The 24,479-nt window shown below is 37.6% G+C and overlaps 1 protein-coding gene across 1 annotated transcript; it reads left to right on the plus strand.

The window, feature by feature from the left end:
* The first annotated feature begins 13,730 nt into the window (after positions 1-13,730).
* On the plus strand, positions 13,731-19,093 carry LOC117632475 (putative phosphatidylglycerol/phosphatidylinositol transfer protein DDB_G0282179). Its single transcript, XM_034365957.1, has 4 exons — positions 13,731-14,000; positions 14,375-14,476; positions 16,761-16,921; positions 18,847-19,093. Exons 1-4 carry the CDS (start codon positions 13,898-13,900, stop codon positions 18,952-18,954), a joined length of 474 nt encoding a protein of 157 aa, XP_034221848.1. The 5' UTR covers positions 13,731-13,897; the 3' UTR covers positions 18,955-19,093.
* The last annotated feature ends 5,386 nt before the right edge of the window (positions 19,094-24,479 follow it).

The raw sequence follows: 24,479 nt of genomic DNA on the forward strand, positions 1-24,479 counted from the left end.
AGAGAGAGAGAGAGAGAGAGAGAGAAGAAAAATCAGTTTTTAAAAAAAAATCTAGTTTGGTAAAATTACGGTTCTACCCCTACATGTATTTTGATCGTAACTTTCTTCATACAACTCGGATTCGAGCCCACTACGTGTCTACAGACTCGTTTCAACGTGATCTACGCAATGGGGCATTTGAAATTCCCAAATTCATTCCCTATCAAAAAGTCAACTTTAAATCTTATAAAATATTCTAGGGGTATAATTATCTTTTCTTAGAATAAATTAATAATTAAAAATTAATTAAGGTTTGGGTTATTACAAAAATTGAATTTAAAAAGCATTAAAACATTTATGATTCCCTAAACTAGGAGGTATGGTTGGAGTTGAAATTTTTAGGGAGCTCATAACATAGCTTTATAGTGTTTTCAGCTAAATTTTAACTAAAATATAAATATGTAAAACATGAATATAGATGCTCTTAATATTGTATTTTATTATGAGCATGCATCAAATTTGTGTAATTCATTGTATGAATTATTTCTTAAATTTCTATGTGAGGAAAATGTTATGTTTTATTTTATTTTATATGATGCTAGATTTAATTAAGTCTACTAACTTTACAAGGAATACTTATATTGCTTTATTTGGTTTCATTAAAAAAATATCATATTTTCTTTGTGATGGTGATGAAGCTACATAAGTTGAGAATGGTGAAACATGTAAAAGACTATAAAATTCTTTTACTTAATGAAAAGATTACAAATTAAATGTACTCAAACCTAAGACCATTGATCTGTAAACCAAAACCATTTTTCACTTGCTAGAAATTTTATGAGCTGCACTCAGTTTAGAGCAACTCCACCCATAAGAGCAACTCCAGCAATGAGCTTAGCCCAAGGCTGGGGGGGAAAAAAAAACTCGCTCCAGCGGTGAGCCCAAGCCCAGGCTGGGAGTGGGTCCCACCAACTCGGGCTGGCCCAAAGGCCAGTTCAGCCCGAGGTGAAGCCTGCGTGCTATGACGTCAGCGCTTGCGTCAAGCCCCCAGCGCTCCAAATCCAATCCAACAGCTGGCATTTTTTGGGCAATAAAATTATGAAAAAAAATTGAAATGTTTTTAAAAAAATTCTAAAAAATTCTAATTTTTTTTTTTCTATAAATACCTATCAATACCCTTCACTTTCAACACCAATCCTCATACATTTCATTATACTTCTACTATTGTTCACTCTTTACTAAACATTTTCCTCTCTTTCACCTTGTATTTTTATGGCTTCTTCTATCGAAACCGGAGGGGCTTGGAGCACCATGGAAGATGTTTCCTTATGTGAGGCTTGGCTCCAAATTTGTCATTGTCCCGTGTCCGGCAATGAGATGAAATTTTTTCATATATGGAAAAAAAATTCATGCCGAATTTTGTGAAAAAATTCCGGGGTCTACTTGTACGGAGATAGCATCATCTAGTAGGTGGAAAATTCTCAATAAAGAGTTGGGAAAATGGAGAGATGCCTTGGCAAAAGCGATGGACAACTATAGAAGTGGAGAAAATCATACTAACGAGGTAAGTATTTTATAATTTTTGTTTTATTAAGTTTAATCTCCTAATATATATATTTTGTTAATATTTATTGCATTTTCAATATTTTGTTAATATTTCTTGCATTTTAAATATGTTGTTAATATTTATTGCATTTTCAATATTTTGTTAATATTTCCTGCATTTTAAATATTTTGTTAATATTTCTTGCATTTTAAATATTTTGTTAATATTTCTTGCATTTTAAATATTTTGTTAATATTTCTTGCATTTTCAATATGTTGTTAATATTTCTTGCCTACCTATATATTTCTTAAGCTTATAATTGCATTTCCATTATTTTATTTTTTTTGGTTACTTGCATATCCAATATATTTTAAATATTTATTGCATTTCCATTTTTTTTTTGTTAAATAGATGATTCAAGCACAGATGTGGTTCGGTGCAACCGGGGGTGGCAAAAAAAGTTTCAACCGTCATGAATGTTGGGAGGTGGTGAAATATTGCAAACGCTTCATAATTATTCCGACGGGTCCCGCCGTTGTGTTAAACGAGACGCCACTCCGTGATTCAGTGACATCGGATTCACCTCTTGATTCCCCTATGAGTCAAGACTCACCCATCGAAAAGGAGCCGAGGCCCATTGGCCGAAAGGCCGCAAAGGCAAAGAAAGCGGGTAATTCAAGCAATAATAATTCAAAGTTTTTGGAGGAAATTGCAAGGCAAAACGGCATAAGAATTGAAATGGAGCAGAAACACGAGGTATGCACAAGAAAGAGAGTATTTGCGCAAAAAAGATATGGACAAGACGGATTGGGAAACCATGGCGATGGATACAAGCCATATGTCCTCTGAAACAAAACAATTTTGGAAGCTAGAACGAAGGGATGTTATGAGAAGAAGAACTTTCCGGGATGATAGGCCTAGCAACACAGATTGGTTAAATGATGGAAACCATTAAATTAGTTAGCATACCTTTTATGTATTTGTATTTTTCATGTTTTCTATTAAAGTTGTTGTAATTCATGTATTTTATTTTAGTAGTAGTAATTCTTAATGACTTGTATTGGATTTCTTTATTTAATAAACAAAGCATTGAATAAAATACCTTTTTATTCAACATATTCCATACTTCAAACAAAACAAAATTAAAATTAAAAAAAACTACAAACAAGGCACAATAATAATAACAAACCACAACCAAACCATAATAAATAAAAAAAACAACACAACCTAACCATAACTAAATAAAACATAACCAAAGCATCTATGCTCCATCATTCATCTTCATTGCCTTTCACCGCCCATAGATGCACCATCAAGTGAACTTGACGCATTTCATGAATATACGAAGATTGCATCTCTGTATATTGATCTATCATCCGGGTCATAAAACGATCATCCCTCATCAATAGTTCTGGCTCAAACGATTCTCTACTTTGCCCCATGGGCCTTTCATAAATCCATGTCAAGGCCGTGTTCATTGAATCCGATTCGTAGACCTCTAAAGCATCATAATCGTACTCATCCTCCACAATCATATTATGGAGGATGATGCAAGTCATCATAATGCTTCTGAGGATCTCCTCATCAAACATACGGGCCACACCTCGAATAATCAACAACCGAGCTTGAAGGATGCCAAAACACCTTTCGACATCTTTCCTGTATCCTTCTTGATAGGTAGCAAATAATTTTTGCTTCTGGGATCGGAGATTCGGAATGGATTTGACAAAAGTGGTCCACCTCGGGTAGATGCCGTCAGCTAGATAATATCTCGTCTGGTACACTGTATTGTTGACTTGATATGTGATATTGGGGCCCTAGCCTCTTAATACATCGTTGAAGACCGGGGATTGACCCAACACGTTGAGGTCATTTTGGGATCCTGCAACTCCAAAGAAGGCATGCCAAAGCCATGTGTCGAAGCCAGCAACGGCTTCAAGGATGATACTTTTTTGGCCTTTTCTATTTCCTTAATCACCTTACAAGGCAGTTGGGTAATTCTTCCATTGCCAGTGCATGCAATCGATGCTACCAATCATTCCTGGAAATCCTCGAGTTTCGGCTTTTTGTAGAAGCCGTTGGAGGTCCCTAGGAGTAGGTCTACCCAGGTAGTCCTTAGTGTACAGAGTTTCAACTGCTTGACAAAATCTTACCAAAGCCTCCAACGTAGTGGACTTCCCCATCCAGGCAATCTCATCCACCTGATCAGCAGATGCTCCATACGCCAATAGTCGTATAATAGCTGTAAGTTTTTGCTCCGAAAAAAGCCCCAAAATCCCAACAGCATCACACTTTTGAACAAAGTATGCATCATAATTGCAAATATCATGCATGACTTTATTCAACAAATGAGGTTGTATTCTAAATCGCCTTCGAAAATCAACATCATAGTACAAAGAAGTTGAGATAAAATAATCTTCCAAAATATTCTTACCCCGAGAATGCCTATGTCTGTCCACATTCCGGCGGCGGCCCACTTGTGAACCACGGGCGGCGACCTTGGTTCTCTTCATCTTTCAAAGCCACTGCTATGACAACTTGTTCATCGACTTATCCAACTTAATTATTTTCATTAAAAAATTTGTGTAAAAAATAAAAAAATGAATAGTAATTACCCTTAGCCATGGCAATGGGTGGAAACACAAAATACTATTTGCAAGGGCAACCACTATTCACGTGAATAGTGGCTGCCCTAGCTCCCCCTTTGCCATGGCTAAGGGCAAATGGGTGGAATTGCTCTAAGGGCTAAGTCTAGGGTAAGGGCAAGCAAGGGCTGCCACTTTTTATGTGAATAGTGGCAGCCTTGCAATTTGTGGTTCTACCCATGAGAGCTAAGTCTAGGGCAAGTCTAAGGCAAATATTATTCATTGTACTTTATTTCCTTTTTTTTTTTTTTTTCACTTTATAACCATTAATTTTGATAATCTTTTGTAATTAAATTTTCGGATAAGATTTTTGGTTGTCACGTGTCCATTATTTTTCAGAAAAGATTTTCGGATGAGAATCTCGGTTGCCACGTGTCTTATTCCAGATAAAATTTTCGGATATTCATTAAAAAAAATTATAATCTCATATTTCAGATAAGATTTTCACCCTCTAAAATTGTGCCACGTGTCATCTCTGTCAGATAAGATTTTCAGATATTTTTTTAAAATTATAATCTCAGATTTCAGATAAGATTTTTACCCTCTAAAATTGTGCCACGTGTCATCTCTATCTTCTGAATCCCTCTATAAAACTACACCATCAACTCATACCTCTCACACCATCTCTTATCTATTCCTTCATTTCTCAGATTTTACAAAACACATTCTACTCTCAATGTCAAACTTGAGGAGGGTGTTGGAGAGGCAACAGAAAGAAAGGGAAGAAATCCGGCGTAGACGTGCTGAAGAAGATCGAGACGCCGATGAAGAAGAGGAACAAATGCTTGCAGTAGCGGTGTGTATGCTTAATCAATCAAGGCAACACCGTCGTCCTCGTGCCCCAAATGTGGACAGACGTAGAGAGTCTCGGGGTAAGAATCTCTTGGAGGATTACTTTATCCCAAATTCGTTATATCCTGCTCATAAGTTTCGAGAGAGATATAGAATGCAGCCACATTTGTTTCAAAAAATCATGCATGATATTTGTAATTACGACACATACTTCATTCAAAAGCATGATGTTGTTGGAGTTTTGGGTCTTATCCCGGAGCAAAAACTTACAGCTGCTTTGCGGATGCTTGCTTATGGGGCATCTGCAGAGCAGGTGGATGAGATTGCAAGGATGGAAAATCAACTATCCTAGAGTGCTTGGTGAGATTCTGTGATGCAGTGGAAAATTTGTACACGAGGGAGTACCTTCGCAAACCCACGCCGAGGGACCTGCAAAGGTTGCTACAAAAAGCAGAGGCTCGAGGTTTCCCAGGCATGATTGGAAGCATTGATTGCATGCACTGGCAGTGGAAGAATTGTCCTACTGCTTGGCAAGGAGAGTACGAGAATCGAAAGGGCCAAAAAAGTATAATTTTGGAGGCCGTAGCTTCATTCGACTGTTGGGTTTGGCATGCCTTCTTCGGGGTTGCCGGATCTCAGAATGACCTCAATGTCCTTGGTCAATCCCCGGTGTTCGACGAGGTATTGCGAGGTCATTCCCCCCAGGTCACGTACCAAATCAACAATACCGTATACTCTGGTGCATACTACCTTGCCGACGGAATTTATCCTAGGTGGACGACATTCGTGAAAACAATTCCGAATCCCCAATCCGAGAAGGAAAGAAGCTTTGCTTCCTTTCAAGAAGGTTACAGAAAAGACGTGGAAAGGTGTTTCGGTATCTTGCAAGCTCGTTGGGCAATTATCAGGGGTGCTGCTCGGATGCTAGATGAGGAGGTGCTGCGGAGTATTATGATGACTTGCATCATCCTCCACAACATGATTGTGGAGGATGAGTATGACTACGATGCTCCAGAGGTGTTTGAACCCGATCCCATGAACACGGCGTTGACAAGAATATATGAAAGGCCGATGGGACCAAATGGACTACCAATGGAGCCCGAACCGTTAGTTCGGGATGGTCGATTCAACAACCCCATGATTGATCGTTATGAAGAAATGCAATCTTCATATGTTCACGAGAGACGTCAAGTTGACTTGATCGAGCACTTGTGGGAGATGAAAGGCAATCACAATGGATGAAGTCAAGATTAGTGCTTTGTTTGGAATTATGCTTTGTTTTTAATTATGCTTTATTTTGTGTGTGGTGTTTTTTGGAATTATGCTTTTATTTATTATTATTATGCTTTTATGTATGGTTTGTTTTGTGTGTTGTTTGCAATAAATTAAGGTTTGTTTTTAATTAATCTTTGTTTTGATGCTCAAATGTTTTTAATAAATAGTCATATTATTTAATGCTTTTTTTATTTAATGAAAAGGAAACAATACAACAAATTAAAGGATAATACAACAATACAACAATACAACAATACAACAATACAACATATGGCAAAGGTGTTTCAATACAACCTAATGGTTTTCATCATTTAACCAATCCGTATTGCTAGGTCCGTCGTCATGGAAAAGTTTTCTTCTCATCACATCCCTTCGTCTATGCTTCCAATAGGCCTTTGTTTCAGGAGACATATGGCTCGTATCCATGGCCATGATTTTCATCTCTCTATCATCCATGTCTTTTTCTTGTGCATGCTGCTGTTGAATTGCAAATGTTTCCTCTCGTGCCTTGTCCACTTCATCTCTTTTCAAGTCTCTCTCAATTCTTAGTGAGGTGTTCTTAGCTATTTGCTCCAATAATTGTACACATTCATTGTTCGAAGTGCCCCCTCTCTTGGCCTTTGCCGCCTTTCTCCCAATAGGTCTCGGCGGACGTGGGAGTGGTGACTCCGTTTCCATTGGGGAGTCCAATGGCGAATCGGTTGATGGTGAATCGTGGAGCGGCGTCTCATTCAACACAACCGGCGGACCGGTGGGAATAATTTTGAATCTCGAACAATCCTTCACAACTTCCCAACATTGGAAATGCACGAAACTTTTTTTGCCTTGCCCCATGGCACCGAACCACATTTGTGCTTGTATGATCTATTAAAAATAAATAATTGGAAGTGCAAGAAAAAAAAAATTATTATGCAAGAAAATATAAACTATTTTGAAATGCAAGAATAAAATTGATTATGCAAGAAAATATAGACAAATTGGAAATGCAAAAAGAAAAAAAAAAGATTATGCAAGAAAAAGAAATAGAATATGCAAAAAAAAAAGTTACATTAAATTGATTAAAATGGCAATTATAAATATTTTACCTCATCGGATAGATTTTGACCGCTTCGAATGTTCTCCCTTGCTTTTGTCAAGGCATTTCTCCATTTCCCTAACTCTTTATTCAGAAGTTTCCATCTACTAGACAAGGCCATTTCGGTCCGAATGGAACCCGATCTTTGACAAAATTCTCCATGAATTTTGCTCCACATATGATGGAACTTCATCTCATTGCCCGTGATAGGGTCATGACTAACGTTCACCCAAGACTGACATAACGCAATATCTTCCTGAGTTGACCACGAGCCTCCGGTTTCGACAGAAGATGCCATTTGTTTTTTTTTTATACAAATGGAAAGTAGTAGAAAAATGTGACTGGAGAGTAAAAAATATTGGAAGGAGAAGAGTTTATATGGAGAATTGGTGTGGAAAGTGAATAATGTGAGTGGAGAGTAAAAAATATTGGATGGAGAAGAATTGTATGAAGATTTGGTGTGGAAAGTAAATAAAATGGTTAGGTATTTATAGGGAAAAAATAAATAATTTTTTTGTATTTTTTTTAAAAAAAATTTCAGAATTTTTTCGAACACTATCGGATTTCTGAAAAAAAAAAACGATCGAAGCGTCCCTGTCGCGATACGTGGCACATGCCCATTGGATTCTGTCAGGGCTGACGTCATCGATAACGTCAGCACACGAAAATCAAAGTTTTTTTTACCGTTGGCGCGTGTTACACTCGCCAATGGTAAAAAAAAAATTGATTTACCGTGCGCTGACGTCACAAAACTCGGGGTGAAGCCCCGACAAAACTTGCCCTTGGGCCTGCCCGGGCTGGTGGGACCCAGCAGTTGCCCGGGCTGCTTCTCTCGCGCTGGAGTGCTTTTGGGCTCACCAGGGGGGCCTTTCCCTTGGTTTTGGTCTTGCGCTGGAGATGCTCTTAGAGTTAAGTTATCTTTCTTAATTATAAGCCAAAAAAAAATATATACACAAAAAGAAAACCAATTAGTACAAATTAATGATAGATTTTTTGAATACAAGCAATATTAGGCCATCTCCAACCCATAAGGCTAAACCCAAAATATCCCAAATTTTAGCCCATTTAATCTCCCAACCCAAGGAAAGTAAGGGGCCAAAATTTGGAAAAACCCGAACTTGGGAACAAATACCAATCCAGCTATTGCCTAGACTGGAAAACGTTTTGATGGAGCCCACTGAAGGTTGACGCAGCCCATGTGCAAGGAAGATTTTGTGGGTCTCGTGCTGCTGTTGTGCTGATGTGATGCAGCTGTTGTCTCGCCACGTGGCTGTAGCTGATTATGTTGCCATTGGAATCCAACGGCAACAATTCAAACATCTTTTTTTTGTTTTTTAATATATAATTCCAATAGTAACTTAAATCAACGATCTATATAAAATTCAAGCTATTTTAACGGCAAAAAAAAAAAAAAAAAGATCCAACGACTGAAATTTAATTCTAACGTTCAAAATAATATTTAAAATTAATCTAAATCAGATCCAACCCCAAAACTCACTCAAAACTTTATAAATACCCACCCATTTCTTAAATAATCTACCAAAAACAATTTTTTTTTTCTTTTCTATTACTCCTTTCATTCGTCAGTGAAGATGGGGTTATTGGCACCAATCAAGAAAGAGACACATTTGGGCAGCGTGTATATTAAAAGTTTATGGAAAATAATTTGGGCATTAGTGGACCGGAGCGATGAACATACAAGCCATTGCTTCTCAGTTCAAGACTATCAGCTAATAGTGTTCTTTTTGGAAGGCATGCTTGGCTAAGGCCAATACGAACCCACAAAGTGGCTCAAATCTACATGATGTGGTAAGTACCCATTCTTATAAGCTTTAAATTTATATTTGTAATTTTATTCAACTCCCAAGTGAAATTTTTTTTTTCATGCATAGGACATGTAGGCGAAAATGATCTTTTTTAATGATAATAAGCCTCCGAATAGGTCTCTCATGACAGGACCCGACCCAAATTCCACTTTGGAATTTGAGCCAAACCCTATGCGTGTCTGACACCTGGCAGGTGCCGAGCATACTTGACCAAAATACCCTTCTAACTATAATCAAAATTTAACTTCAAGTTTGACTTCTGCCAAAAATTCGGTAGAGTCTCCCCTGTAATTTGCCGTTTCTCAAAATTTTTACATGTATAAAACAAGCAATTGAATGTCCTCAATCATTCAGCATGCACAATGACTGAATACATACATTCAAACATCAAAACCTTATGGCCTCAGGCCTCTTTGAATCAATTAGCTCATTCTATCAACTGAAATTAATCCCAACTTTTAGAACAACATAAATACGATATTAGATTTCAAAATATATCAGCTAAACAGCTTTTCAATTAGTTAGTCTCGCGGCTGCATCTAGTAACTCTAGGTTGCCTACGTACCCTTAACAAGGGATCAAGCCACACATAGTTCTTTCACTTTGTATACTGTACTTGTGTATCTCGTCAATTATTATTGTCCATTGTGATTACAAATCATCCAAGTTCTCAAGTCAGCGATATGCTCAAAGACATTCACATGCTATACTCGTACAGAAACCGAACATGCATATTTATATTTATATAACAATTCACACATTTACATAACTCATTAACTCAGTTTAAAGCATTGACATGTCCTCGCAGATCTCGGTAACACAAAGTCGACCCGAGCCGCAATCCCGGCAGGATTCAGGGGACATTTAGTCAACCTGATCCGCATTCCTAGCTCCGCATGGTCCGGATATCCATAAGACTCGTGGGGCAACATAACCGAAGGCAACCATTTATTCAGAAGGCAATATTTATTACGAAGGCAACATGGGTACCTATGGTGGTTTAGAAAAAAAACATTTCCTGGATAAGCATAAATACTATTTCTCATCCATCCTTAAATTATGTTGCCACTATCCTTTCTACTTCCAAGCCATGCTCAACTTATATATATAAGCAGAATATAGTAAAAATATTCCAAAATCCAACAATCATGCTTGGAAAGTAAAATTCGTAACGACTCATTCAAGATCAAATAATAAAACTTAATTGCATAAAATCATTTATAAAACAAAAGTCCACTCATTGGACTTCCTCTAATTCATAAATCAATTTATGTATTGCTGACTTAGATTAATATACATATATATATATATATATAATAATAATAATAGAAATAGAAACAAAAGTAAAAATAACAATAACATAAAAATAAAATAAAAATAAAAGTGTACATATATCAACAACTTAAATTAAAACACATTCATTCTTTGTCTCATAATATCAGGATTATAAATATTAAAACCTTTGCCCATAAAATACCAAGATAAAATCCTTGATTTTAGTTTTAAAAACATCTCAAAATTTAAATTCTCTCCACCGAGGCGTACTCATTCCTGATCCGTCAATTCCATCCTTGTAGGCTTCGGAAACACAAAGCTAACCGAGCCGCATTCCTCGTAGGCCTTGGAGACACCAAGTCAACCCGAGCCGCATTCCTCGCAGGCCTCAGGAGACCATTAGTCAACCTGAGCCGCATTCCTCGCACCATATGGTTCACGCGTACCCGAACTCGTGGGGCATTATTTATGAATGACAACTGTTTCAAGGCAATTGCGGGGTCCTCCTGCGGTGGGTTTGAAAAACCATATCCAATACTTATATCAAACTTTCCCTTTATTCCACAAATCCATTGCCAACTATTGAGTATATGTATTAAATATAGACATGCACTTAAATAGTTAATTAGTTTGTTAATCAAGTCAAACTCTGATTAACAAACCATTCCAATATTGTAATTATAATATTCATAGCAATAAATAAATAAATAAATAAATAAATAAGTGAATAATTAATAAACACATAATCTTCACCCCTAGAGTTTCCATCAGTTCCAATAATGAATAATCTCCAAACATCGAAAATAACATTCAACTATACTATCAATTACTATTATACACTTATCTAAACCAACTCTGCAAGTTTGATCCAAATTGAACGGCCGGATCACTCACGATCGAACTGTTATCGTAAAACGTAAATTTAAACTTATTGAATCGAAACATCCAGGTTCTGATTCACGATTCGCGAATTCCTGCACAATCCTAAGAATGCCTAGATCAACATATATTGAATTTGAGTCGATCCAACTGTCCGAACCTGTCAAACTCGGATAACGCCTAATATGCGATATCCAATTAACGATCAAACGATGAACAAATTCATATCCAAGCATAACGTCATGCTGGGACGACATGAGGATGACTTTATGACTCAAGGACAAGCTGAAAAGTGGTCCACGCGCCGCCACATGCTCCGGCATTGCGTAGGTGTCCAAAGCGATTTCGGCAATCGAGAAAATCTTTAAATCTCCGGTCAAGACTTATACCTACATGATCACCACATAGAGTGGAGAAACTTTTGTTCTTGGACATACCCTAAAAAGTTGACGGAAGTGGCCAGAATCAGAGGCCAAAATTAGCCAAAAACTCTATCGCTTAATTACCCACAAAAACTCAGATATTTCTCCTAAATACCACAACTAGCAGCTAGAACACATTTAAAGGATAGAAAAGCATACCAAATTCGAAGAAAATGGTGGCCGGAGGTGTCCGAACAAGCTCCGTAAAATTCAGTAAAAAATTGTCCAAACCGCCCTGTTTCGTGGTGGTTTTCGGCTACCACGACGGCGGATGAAGGCTGGGATGGGCTAGAACTGGAAGAGGGAAGTGAGGTGGTTTGTTTGGGACTGGTCTTGCTTGAAACGGTGGCCGGAGTTCGGAGAAATCAAGGTCTGAAGTTGGCTAGTGGTGTCTTCCAAGGGAAGAAAATCTGGGTTTTAAAAAAACTGAACTTCGAAATATATATGGTTATGTCATTGAGCTTTCGTAGATCATAACTTCTTTGTGACAACTTCGATTTGAGCCCTCTACGTGTCTAAGGACTCATCTCGATAACCTCTACGCAACGGTCCAATTAAAATTTCCAAATTCCTTCATGAACTTAAAATTACCTTTTTGCCTCTTTTATATTAAATAATATTTTAATCTTCAAAAATCTCAATTAATTCAAATCATTTTATTTTATTGTTTATTTCAATTTAGTTTCTTATTTAAATTTATTTCCTCTTATTTTAATTATTTTATTACTCTTTCAGACCGGGATGTTACAGTTTCGCCAAAATCTTCCCCGAGCAAAAGTCAACTCTTAAATCATTTAAATATTCCAGGGGTAAGATTGTCTTTTTCTTGAACAATTTAATATTTAACTAATAATTTAGGACCGGGTTGTTACATCTCAAGTTGTACCATGCTTGGAAAATCTTAAAAGATTGCCCAAGTGGAATGATATAAATGAGCCTCCCACACAACGTTCATCTGGAGCTAGTGCAAGTATGGTGAATTTGGATAACGACACAGACGATATCGCCATGTCTAGTCTACGACCATTCTTGCCTAGTCCAAGGCCTGAGGGGTGATATAAACAAAGGGCTACCAAAAAAAGGAGAAGATAGGTGACCCATTCTCAACAAATAAGGGATAAGTACTAGAAATCATTGGTAGAGCAGGACATTGCTTTCGATTAGGATAGGAGATGGAAGCTCAACATATTGGACAAGTTTGTTCAAGATTAAGCTGATGCTGATGCTTATGCCTATCAGAAGCAACAAGATAAGGAAGCCAGAAAAAATGTCCATGGATGTATCCATATTTACTCTAAGAAAGAATAAGTATTGGGGGGATAAACAAGATGATGAAATTATGCAAGAATATGCAGAGGGTCAACAGTTTGTCATTAATGATGAAGGCAACTCAGGGGAATATTATCCAAGCCCCCATGATGGTGGTTATTAGTTTATTCCTATTGGGTTTCATGTACGTTGAATTTGTGTATTGTGTTTTTCTTTTGGAATTATGATGTGTGTTTCTTTTATGTTATGTGTTTTCTTTTAGAATAAAATAATTTTTGTGGAATTTTAATTTTTTAGGTCAAATTGTTCAAAAAATTCAATTATGAAGTTATTTAAAAAGATTAAATGATGAAAAGTTATCCATAAAAAAAATTTTAAAAAAAAGACTTAAACCATTCTTAAACAATTTATTAAAATTGCTAAATTAAAATATGAGTCCAAAAAGTTGGGAGAAAAAACGATTTGAGTCCGGCAAAACCTAAAAATTACTTTTTAGAGGGAAAAGATTTGGGTGTAGCCCTAAATGTGTTAGAGAATGCCTTAGAGAATAAAGAAATCAAACCAAAGACTTCAGAACATGAGTAAATATTCTTAACCACTTTTAGATGATGCTGGATTTTTATCTCACTATTCCAGGTTTCAACTGTGCATGCCTTCAAAATTGGTAAAGAACAAGTGGACCTTGACACATGTGGGTCTAATTTATTCCATGCTTTGTCTATTCCAAATAAAGTCACTGGCTCAAATAACTCCACTTAACCACGTTTCTTCCTCTTCTTATTCTGTTCGACACCTAATCCAGACTCTCTCTTTCGTTTCCACGAAATATTTTTGTTTGCTGCTCCTACTTGCATTTTCTTTTCTCTGAAATAAAAAAACGAAAGCAAAGGGATAAACCCAAGAGGAGGCGAATCATGACCATGATTGTTCACTTGAAGCTCAACTTCATTGTGCTTTGCTTCTCCACCTTGTTCCTGCTTCTACCATTCACTCAGTCTACGGATGTCAAATATTGTGGTCAGTTTCCGTTTCACTTTAATGGCCTCCTAAATGTGTTTTGTATTTTTTCTCTTTCCTTTTTCTTCTTTTACATATCTGAGAACAACCCAATTTGACTGTGATTGGTTGCTTAAAAATTGTGGGTAAATGGGAAGATACTAGACTACTGGATCCCAGTTGTTTAATTTGGTTTAAGCTCCTGAAATATGATCAACCATAAAAGTTTCTCATAATTTCGATCTTTAATGTACGAATCCTTGAGGAAGCTATTTGTCTATATCATTTTAATCAATTACCATTATAATTCATTCACAGGAGGGTTTTGTTTTTTTTTTTTTTTGGGGTGGGTGTATTTTATTTTTCAACTTTAATTTGTATTTGTCAAATTTCAGGTCAGACAGATGAATATGCTGTGAAGGTCCAGGGAGTCGAGATATTGCCTGACCCAGTGGTGAGAGGCAAGCCAGCTACCTTTAACATCTCGGCCTCAACAGGTATAACTTTTCAGCTTTCAGTGTTCGCATGTCTTATCTTCTTAGACCTTGTTTGATGAATCTGGTCATTGTTGGCTGGATACCAAATAACCATGACCTACTTTATTTTCTCAGCTTGCTTTTGGTTTGATATATACCATTTAGTAGGGACCATGCTTATGTATAGAACCAAGTACATTAACAGCCAGCCTTTGTCTCATCAAAATAGATTACTCTTGTTAACAATTAAGGACAAACATTCAAATCCGGTTTTCCATTTTGAAGTCCTTGACTCTTTTCCAATCCAGATTTTGTTTTTGCAGTATCCGATGTTTAATCTAGTGGATTAAAGATGACCTTTCTATGTTGTCGTGAGTGTAGGCTGCTAATGATTGTTTGTAACACAAATTAACTTCAATTTAGTGCAGAACATTAGGACAGGTTTGAGGAAAAATATACGTACTAGGACAGATTTGAGTGAACATATATGTACTGGTACTCGATTATGTTAACCACTGTATTGTACGGTACCCCATTGAGATGCAATACACAGCCTTTCACTCTTCCTTTCTTTAAATTTTTCTTTTAGCACATCTAAGTGATCTAACAAATCATCCAGCAAACATAAAAATTCTTGTCGACCACCATATTATCAACTCACATCCTCAGTGAATACTTCCTTTTGGGAGTAGGGCTTGTGGACTAATACTCATTCTCTAAAGAAGTCCTTGGCCAACAATTCCCATCATGTCAACACAGTTACTTATGCCCCTTGGGACTCATGCAGTAATGAGGTCTATTAGGTAAGATATACCCCAGAAACAGATCAATTTGGTACCACATGTCCCTCATAGCTAGTAACCTGTCTGGCTGATCACTGGGAAATACATCTTGGTACTCTTCCAGGCTCTGACCACATAGAGATTCTTACCAATAAGCACCTGCTCTTTCCTAATGAGCATAATTCTCGTTTGCCACACCATCAGAAAGCACCTTATATACAGAATACTTACAGTAATTGGGCAAATTGGTCAGAGAGACCCTTTGAGGGGGAGGATAACAGAAAGGCTATTTTTGAGTGCCTTGAGGATATAAATCACCAAGGCTTGATGGTTTTTCTATGGATGAATTGCTTGGACATTTTGGAGGATTTGATAAGGTGTTTGAGAAGTTTTACAGAGTGGTCAACGTGATAACCAATTGATGTAGTACAGCCCGTAGGTGTTAAGATTAAGCACTTCAACAATAAAACAGAGAAGAATATAAGAGACTGAGGAGAAGAAATAGAGATCCAAAAGACGAGATAAAGGACAGAAACAGTAGAACAAAGAAGAATATCAGAGACCGAGGAGAAGAAATAGAGATAGAAGGGACGAAATCAGAGAGTTCTAGGAAAAGGTTTACTCAACATTCAAAAATCTATTTTAAAGAACTACATGGGGGTATTTATAGCAAACTAAAACCTAGACATAACAGGATAAAAATCCCTTGCTTAAACAGAAATTCTAACCCAAATACAATGGGAAACTTAAAACTAGAAATCTGGAAATCTGGAAAAGTAGAAATCCTACTAGAATTTGGAAAACTAGAGAATCTAGGAAACTAACAAATACATTGGGAAACTAATAAATTTAGGTCCTACACGTCCTGCATCACCAATTCAGCATTCATATTCCTAATTCCACAGAAACTGGACTCTTTGAAGCTTGGTGATTACAGGCCCATTGAGGGAGCTCTTGGAGGGGCATTCATTAGAGGTGGATTAGGGCTTCCCATCAGAGCTTATAATAGACCATTGTTCATTCTTCTTGAGGATGGGATTGCTGTTTCTCGAGGCATCTAAAGAGATTATAGGTATAACAACCATAACCATCCCGCCAGACTTGCAAAATACAAACCTACTGTTTCTCCAAATGACAACTGCAGTGCTCATTGATGCGTCTCTGATGGAGAATAGGTTTCCAACTGGCAGCTGATTTTGACCTAGGTTCATGAATTTCCTCTCCTGCAGCCATCTGTCTTGGCTTTCATTTATATGATGGCCATAAAAGAATATTTGTCAAGTTTTGAGCAACATTTTGCAAAGATGACTTCAAAATATGTATTGTTTGTTTGACTTGTAATTTGGGTACTTCCAAAATATATTTCTATTTGACAAATGTTGTTGGCCACCTCTTTATCAATGTTTGTTCTTCTAATAATACACATATTAATCATGTATTTAAGAGTTTCCTTTTATGCATGCATCCATTGGTCATATCCTTCGGCTTTATATGGACAATTATGCCTGCTGTGCTTCATACAGGTCAAGCCATCTCCAGTGGGAAAGTGGTGATTGAGGTTTACTATTTTGGGGTGCGCGTACATACAGAAACTCATGATCTTTGTGAAAAGCTTTCCTGCCCAGTTTCAGCAGGAAACTTTGTGCTCTCTCACACCCAAACTTTACCTGGGATCACTCCCCCTGTAAGTTTCACTTATTAAGATTATACTTGCCATCTTCCATACCTTTACCATTCTAAGATTCTTACCTCACTTTCGAGGCACACTTGCTAACTTCAGTTTATAATGAATCTCTCAAATACTAGTGGGCACGCGTGAGCTTATGTGTGGTTGTATTATTGCATGATTGATTATATTGATACCAACAGTTTGAGAATGTTTATATAATATCATGTACCATCTACTTATCAACTACTTTTTTTTTGTCTTTGCCTTATTATTTGTAATTTCTCCCTGCGCTCTTTACTGAATTATTAAAGTTTAGACACTTGCCAATGGTTCCTGAAAAAGTGAAAATGGAGGAATGTACCAGATGGATTTATACCATTTGGTTCACAAACGGGACATAACTTATATTGGCAACTTAACTTTCTTAAGCCTCAATAAACTTCAGGAATATAACTTCTCACCTTCTTAACTACATTTTTAACTTCTTTATTTTTAATATAGATTTTGTCGTGCTTTCCCTGGTTGGGCAGAAAACTATTTGGACATATCATGTAGTTTTTTTATTTTCTATAAATTTATATTCCAATACCACCTAATTTATTTTTCCCTATCAAAATCTTGTGCCATGATTTTTTTTATCCACTTTTGAGTTCTCCCTATGTTTAGTGTTGCAGTATATGATAAGTTTTTCTATTTAGGCTCCGTATCACATTCGGACTATCACAATAAGTTTTTTGGTCATTTCCTCATGCCCACCATTTGATAACTATGAACCTTTTACAATTGTTTCTAGTATCTCGGCGTTGATATTTCTTGGTTAAATGTATAACTCATACATAACTGAAACCTTTATGTTTTAAATTTAAATTTTTTGAACTCAATACATTCTTATCTGTTTTCTACTTTACATGTTTTGTTGTTCTTACTTCTTCAAAACCATTTTAAAGTAGCAGGACTTCAGATAATTATTAGTTTGCACCTGTTACTAATAATTTATAGCTTTTTGTGTTCATAGAGCAATTATGTATTGCTTATGTTATATATATTTTTATTGGCTTATCACATTTATGTTAATTCTTGACTTGAGAGATTCATTATGTTTATGGATTCCTCTGTTATTTTATTCTCTGATACTATGTTTTATTTTGCGACATCCTCACTGGATTTAATTTTCCAATGGCTTGTTTTTCCTGATTGAAGATGGTTGTTTACCTCAGATTGCTCATCATTGGTTTCTTTTGGCGAATTATTACCTATAATACTTTTCTAATAGATTCCAGTCCTCATTGCCACCTTTTGTTATATTTTTTTTATTGGAAACGCATGACTTTCGTGTGGTGTGTGTGTTTGTTGTATGTATATTGAGGGCATAACATTTCCTAGATTTTTGGTCTTACCATTATTCATATCATAATTTGACTTTTAGTCTTGAATTTTCCTTTAATACTTTTACTTTTGATCATCTAGTCACATGTTTTTTCTTAAAATAAACAGGGATAAAGACAATTTTATAAAGCACATGTGAAAACAAGACAAATGCAGGGAACCAGAACTCCACCTAGAAAACACTGAAGCAAAACAAGACAAGGAAAAAAACAAAATAACGAAAAGAAAAAATAACAAACAAGCACAAAAAAATCCAGAGAAAAAAAAAAGCCCAAAAGAACCTAAGAAACAGCAGCTTCCTATGTTGAAAATGTTTTTGCTATTTTCATTCAGGAGTTCTCAATGTGGCAGTAATTAGATGGTTAAGGCTCAAGAGGCATGAGAGAGAAAAGAATATCATTCTCTTACTTATTCTTCTGTGAATAACAAGATGCAATATTTAAATTCTTTTTCTTATTAGCATTTCTGCTCAACAGTTGCACTTTTAAACCTATTCTTTGGTGATGGGTTTTATTCGGATGTTTCGCATGGATAACATTGTTTTGTATTTACAGGGCTCTTACAATCTCAAGATGACAATCAAGGATGATCACAACCAGAAGTTGTCTTGCATCAGTTTCAATTTTAAAATTGTCTTTGGATCTTTGGTCTCTGCTAGTTGAGCACCTGGTATCTTAGTCATATAACAATCAAATGTCTATTTCAAGTGCCTTGTGTGTAAGGAATGGAATGCTCTTTTGTTAGACAAAACCGTAAATGAATGTATATATATAATAAAAATGCAGCACTTGTTCATAAGAAGGTGGTGGATGGATAGCTATTTGGTCCCAGAGAATGAAATGAATAGATTGTGTTGCCTAGGCATCCATCCTGCTTGCAAATGATAGCAGTCCCCCATCACCGGTAAGGTTTTGAGCTAGTTGGTATATGGCAGAGCAACCTTGGAACATTAGTAATGAAAACTAAGAGTAATGAGTCATTGTTGGACTCACCTACAAAGCCATCGTACTATTTACCGCACGCATCTTTGATGCTTTGGCGCTACGGCTTCAACTCCATAGATTGTGTGCAGAACATAACAAACTCCTTCAGGTGGTACATGTGATCCGTGTATGCTAAATGTGCAAGACGCTGTAAGTTGTTACTTGTAACTATGCTTTCTCTATATTTTGGCTTGACTGAGGAAGGTGAAATCCGATTACTTGCATGGGTCTGCAGCTGCCGAGCTTCTCAACTCAGAAGGTGTTACTTTCTCTAACTTAAAAGTCTGAATGTCACTTAATTTAATTGTTAAGAGAAGGAGAGTCGTGGGTGCCAATTGCAAGCTTCAATTTATTAAACCTGGGAAAGATCAAGTTTAGGGCAAAAGAAGATAAGAAAATAGGGGGGGAAACATCTCATGAGCCTTGAAAACGTTGCAGATTTTAGAGGAATTTAAAGGCGCTTTGGTGTGAAAGGAAAAATCATTTGAGGCCTCTGCACACCGAACCAGTAAACACCAAAATCTGGATTGATTTGGTTTAAATCTCATACTAGTAGCATAACGGAATTAAATCAATCCATTTGGTGATCAATTGAGTTCAATTTGGTTGGGTTGGTTCCCTTAATAACAAGTAAGCAAATATTCGCTAACATGTAACGGCCTGAACTTATAAAAGAAAAAACAACTTATACTACAAATTAAACTAATCAGAAAATATAAGGTGTCAAATAAATAAAAAAACTATTGTGGACGGGTTGGTTCGATTTAGCGGTTTCCAAAGAGGCCAAACCGACCATCGAATCCTAAATTGTAGTATGATTATGCTTGGTCCACGATTACACCTCTTAAGTGTGAAACTAAACCAAACCAAACCATTTATGCATGGATAGAAAAATAACTTGAAATATTCTCTTATTCAGGGCTTATTAACTTAGGCATTTAGAAATTCTATCTTTTTTAAAAAAAAATTATTATTTATTTTTTTATATAAAAAAAGGGAGTTTAGACTAAATAAGTGTCGTTTCTGAATTTCAAAAAAAATGAGAATTTTTAGTATGAGTCGGTTTTGTTTTTTGGACTTTTATATATTCAAAATTGAACCAAACTGCTCATTACAATTTGAATTTAGAACTAAATTGTGAATCCCAGTACTGGAGCACTTGAACTCAAGAACACATTTGCATTTCCAGGGATAAACTTCCATTCCCTGAAGTCTCTAAATATGAACATTGACTAAATAAACTTGCATAAGGGAGTCCAATTTATTACCTTAAAATAGAAACACGACATGAAAATTTAGTCACTTGACTTTGGAATTTTGTTTAAGCACGGAGATGTCTTGAGAAGTTTATCTAAGGATTTTTTTTTTTTAAAATTTTAATTTTAAAAACTAATCTAAACTATGGTAGAGAGATTCGAACTCGGGTGCAAAGTGAAGAGCACCTTCACTCTAGCCAATTTGGTTAAGCTCATAAGTTGTTTAATATCTTATGACTGTTTACCTATAGAGTTATGCACAATGTCATCCGTTTAATATCAGTTATGATAATTGTGGTGGGGATTCTTTTTTCTTCTTTTAATATTATTGTTTATATACAAATCCTTAAGCCATCTTCAGCCATGGGACATAGGGCACATGTACCCCTCAAAAAATGTAAAACCCAACTCTCATGGGATAAAATAAAAAAAATTTTAAAAGGAAGAAGCTTGGCTACTTAAGATTGAGGAGGAGCTCCTCCTTACAACTGTTCACCCGTTTTCGCGTTTGGCTCCTGTGATGGAAGGGCGAAGTTCCCCACTGGCTTGGAGACCATGTATTGGTCAACAAGTCAGCTTTCTTTGGTGTGCGAGCGTGCCACTGCTAGCAACGTAAATTCTAGCAGACTATTTTTTTAGAAAAGATGACTTGCGCCCCAAGTTACTGATTTCTAAAACAAACGATTGTGAATTTGGGTGAGGAATATCTCCCAAGTAAGTTCTTTTCTTGCCTTAGACTGGTAAGGACTTCCACAATTTATCTCAGTATCAAACGGCTGTTCTGGCCAAAAGTGTTTGATAGAAGTTGGACTGTTTCAGGCAGAACTGCCTTTTACAAGATAATAAATATGCATGGTAACTCTAGACAAGTTAAAAGATCGCCGGAACTTCGTTTCTGCCTGAATGGGAGGTTCCGATGTAGGCTGGACTGGACGTGTCTGGGTCGGTCCGTACTGCTTTGTGACTTCAAATGCTAGGCTGACCTGCAAATCGATACCAAAGTTGGATTTTGGCAGAGCTTTACGTTTTCTTCACGCTTTGTGAGGCCTTTTGAATGGGCAGAACTGCAACTTCTCCTGCTTGGAAGAGACAGAAGTGGCTATTCTCGATGGTCTGATGAGCTGGGGATTGCACTACGAGAGTTGTTCTGCTTGAACAGGGCTCTTCCTGAGGTTTCTGGGGTCTCCACGTTTGTGAAAACTCGGACTCTACTTGTCTTGGCTTTTTGCTGAACCAAATTTATAACGAGGGATCTCGTTCTGGGAAACTTATTTTCTAAGTCCGAACCTTGGAATTCTGATCTAAGGTTGGTTTCTCTTGGAATTCAAGTGAGCTCTTGGCTATTTTTCTTGCTGTTGTTTTTTTAGTTGATGAGTTGAGTGTCCCTTCTTTCTTGCCCGTTTCTGTTTTTATAAGAGATCCTCTTTTGGAGGTGGTTTAAGTTTTAAATAATGGGCGGCAAAAGATCTTTCAAAACGTAAGGCAGAAAAGATTTTTATCAATTATGGCAGATAGGCTCTTAGTAGTCTTTTCCTATAGCGATCCCTTCCCTGGTTTCCTGGGGCGACTGCTTTTGTTTCAACCAATGCCACCGCATGTGTGGGCTTTTTATGGCGGTTTGGTTTTCCTCTGTATTTCCTGAACATTTCCCTGTTTCTCGCCCTAACTGAGAAAACGTGACCTGCGAATTCCTTGGAAGATGATGTATTGCTTTGGAGCAGAAAATCTTTGAATATAGATGGGCTTTTTGATCTTTTGGCAGCGTTTCAGAGATGTCTCTTCTCACATAAAATCCTTAGTTGGAATTGCTGACTTTCCAAAGGTGAGGTAGCCACGTGAGTGTGTTTTTTTTCTTTGGGCTTGAGTTCAACAGGAATTTATGGGCTAAAATGACAATTTTTGGTTTTACTTGGGCAGGGATTTTTCGTTTTCGACATCCTGGCGTAAAGCCCAACCCGTCTGGATCCTCATTTTGTTGTCCCCAAGCTTTTGGGCTGAGCGGATAATTTCATCATGGGCTTGTCTTTTGATCTTTTGGCATGCCAAATTTAGGCCCAAACAATTCCCCCTAAGTCTGAATCGTTTCAGAAACTGAAACGGTTTTCAGACTTAATGTTTTTGTCATTAATTTGCGCGCCAGTCGTCTGCCACGTTCGCCTGTCACGAACTAGAGTTCGTGGGAAGAAACGGCTAGTATTAGCTAGTTACTAGCTAATAATCATCAGGTGCCGTCCCATCTTCCTCTCTCCCACGTTTTCGAATTTTTCTTTAAAACGAGGCTAAAACCCAACGCTTCTGAACAAAACCTGCCCTTTCTGATTTTGTTCTTCCCCTGAGCTTTTCTTCGGGATTTCCATTGTCTCCTTCGAACCCTCCTTTTCTTTCATCTTCTCTTTGCTTCCTTCCTTGAATCCGAAATGTCTTCCCCAAGGTCCCGTGCTCAGTCTTCTTCAGCTTTAATCCCTCCTGATTACATCATTGGGAGCGGGATTGATGCCCACGCAATAGAGGTTAGGAGCAAGCTCCATCCTTTTGCTCAAAAGAATCTGGATGAAAATGTTCTTCATTTGTTCGAGAATACCCTGGTGCTGGGGCCTCACTGGTTTGGCCCTGTTCCGGCTGAGGCGGCAGAACTGCTAAAAAAGGACGCCGAGGCTCCTTTGTGCCTCGAGAGTACTTCTGCCCTGGCTTCTCATTCTTGGGTTAGCAAGAATTTGAGTCGATCCTTCCCGTCTGGTGAGGTGAGGAACAGTCCAGTCAAATGGGCAGACTGGATTAACAGACTTCTCCCGAGATATGGGGGTCACTGGAGGAGAGCTGGGATCTATGACGCCATTCTTCTGTCCAAACAATCGATTAACAGAGATGAGAACCTGCTTGCTGCTGCCTTGTGTTTTTGGAATTCTGCCAGCAACACATTTGATTTCCGTGTGGGTCCCATGGCTCCAACTCTGCTGGACATGGCTTAGATTTTTGGTTTTAAGCCCCATGGCAGACTTGTTGATGCCGTTGGGGATTATCACAGGCGAAAGAACCAAGAGAAAGTGGCCACTCCCTTCACTATTTCTTCAGCCACGATCAACCAGAACTGCTCCTTCTCCAACTATCTGAAGAGATTTAGCGCTGAGAAGGACAAGAATCAGCAACATATGTTGTTCCTTCTGTATTGGCTGAACCGATTTGTCTTTCCCAATCGGTCTTCGGCAGTTCTGCTTGAATATAGACATCTGGCAGAAGCACTCCATAATCACACTGATGTGGGGCTTGGACCAATAGTTCTGGCGCACCTTTTCAAGAATCTGCATACTGCCACTCTTGAGAATCCATTGAACCTGTCTGCCCCTGGCGCATTCTGGATGATCCAGATCTGGCTGCAGGTATATTTCCCTGAGTTAAGGTTTCCAGACATAGTTCTGCCTGAAAATCAAGTTCTGGCCCTTCCTCTGATATCGGCAGAAGTGCCCAAGCGCTCTCTTGAGGAGTATTTGATGCTCTTCAGGCATTGTACCAAGAGGTCGGCTGCTCAGTGGCAAGTGGTGATCAGAAGGACCTATCCTTGGTTCCAGGCTGGATTTCGGCTTTTCGAGAAGGAGCCAGAAGACGAGGCTGCCAGAACAGACTTCAGGAAGAAGTTCCTGAGTATTACTCTGCCCAGAGATCTGCCCCATGGTGGGGGCAAACCTCCAAATTATCATCTGGGGGCAGAAGTCTATCATCCCAACTTCTGTGCAAGGCAGCTTGGCTGCCCTCAGCTCATACCGTTGAAATCATATCGGAGTTGCAATCGGGCTTCCTCTTGGAGGGATGCAGATGACCTAGAGGTGCACAAGGATGCCCGGTGTGCAGTGAACAAGATAAATAATAGCACGGATGCCCTCTATCCCTCGTGGGAGCCAAATTCCTGCAGTTCTGCTGATTTTGACGCCTGGTGGCAAACCAGATTCCAAA

The sequence above is a fragment of the Prunus dulcis genome, chromosome 6, assembly GCF_902201215.1.
Source record: "Prunus dulcis chromosome 6, ALMONDv2, whole genome shotgun sequence".
In the NCBI taxonomy this organism is placed as follows: domain Eukaryota; kingdom Viridiplantae; phylum Streptophyta; class Magnoliopsida; order Rosales; family Rosaceae; genus Prunus; species Prunus dulcis.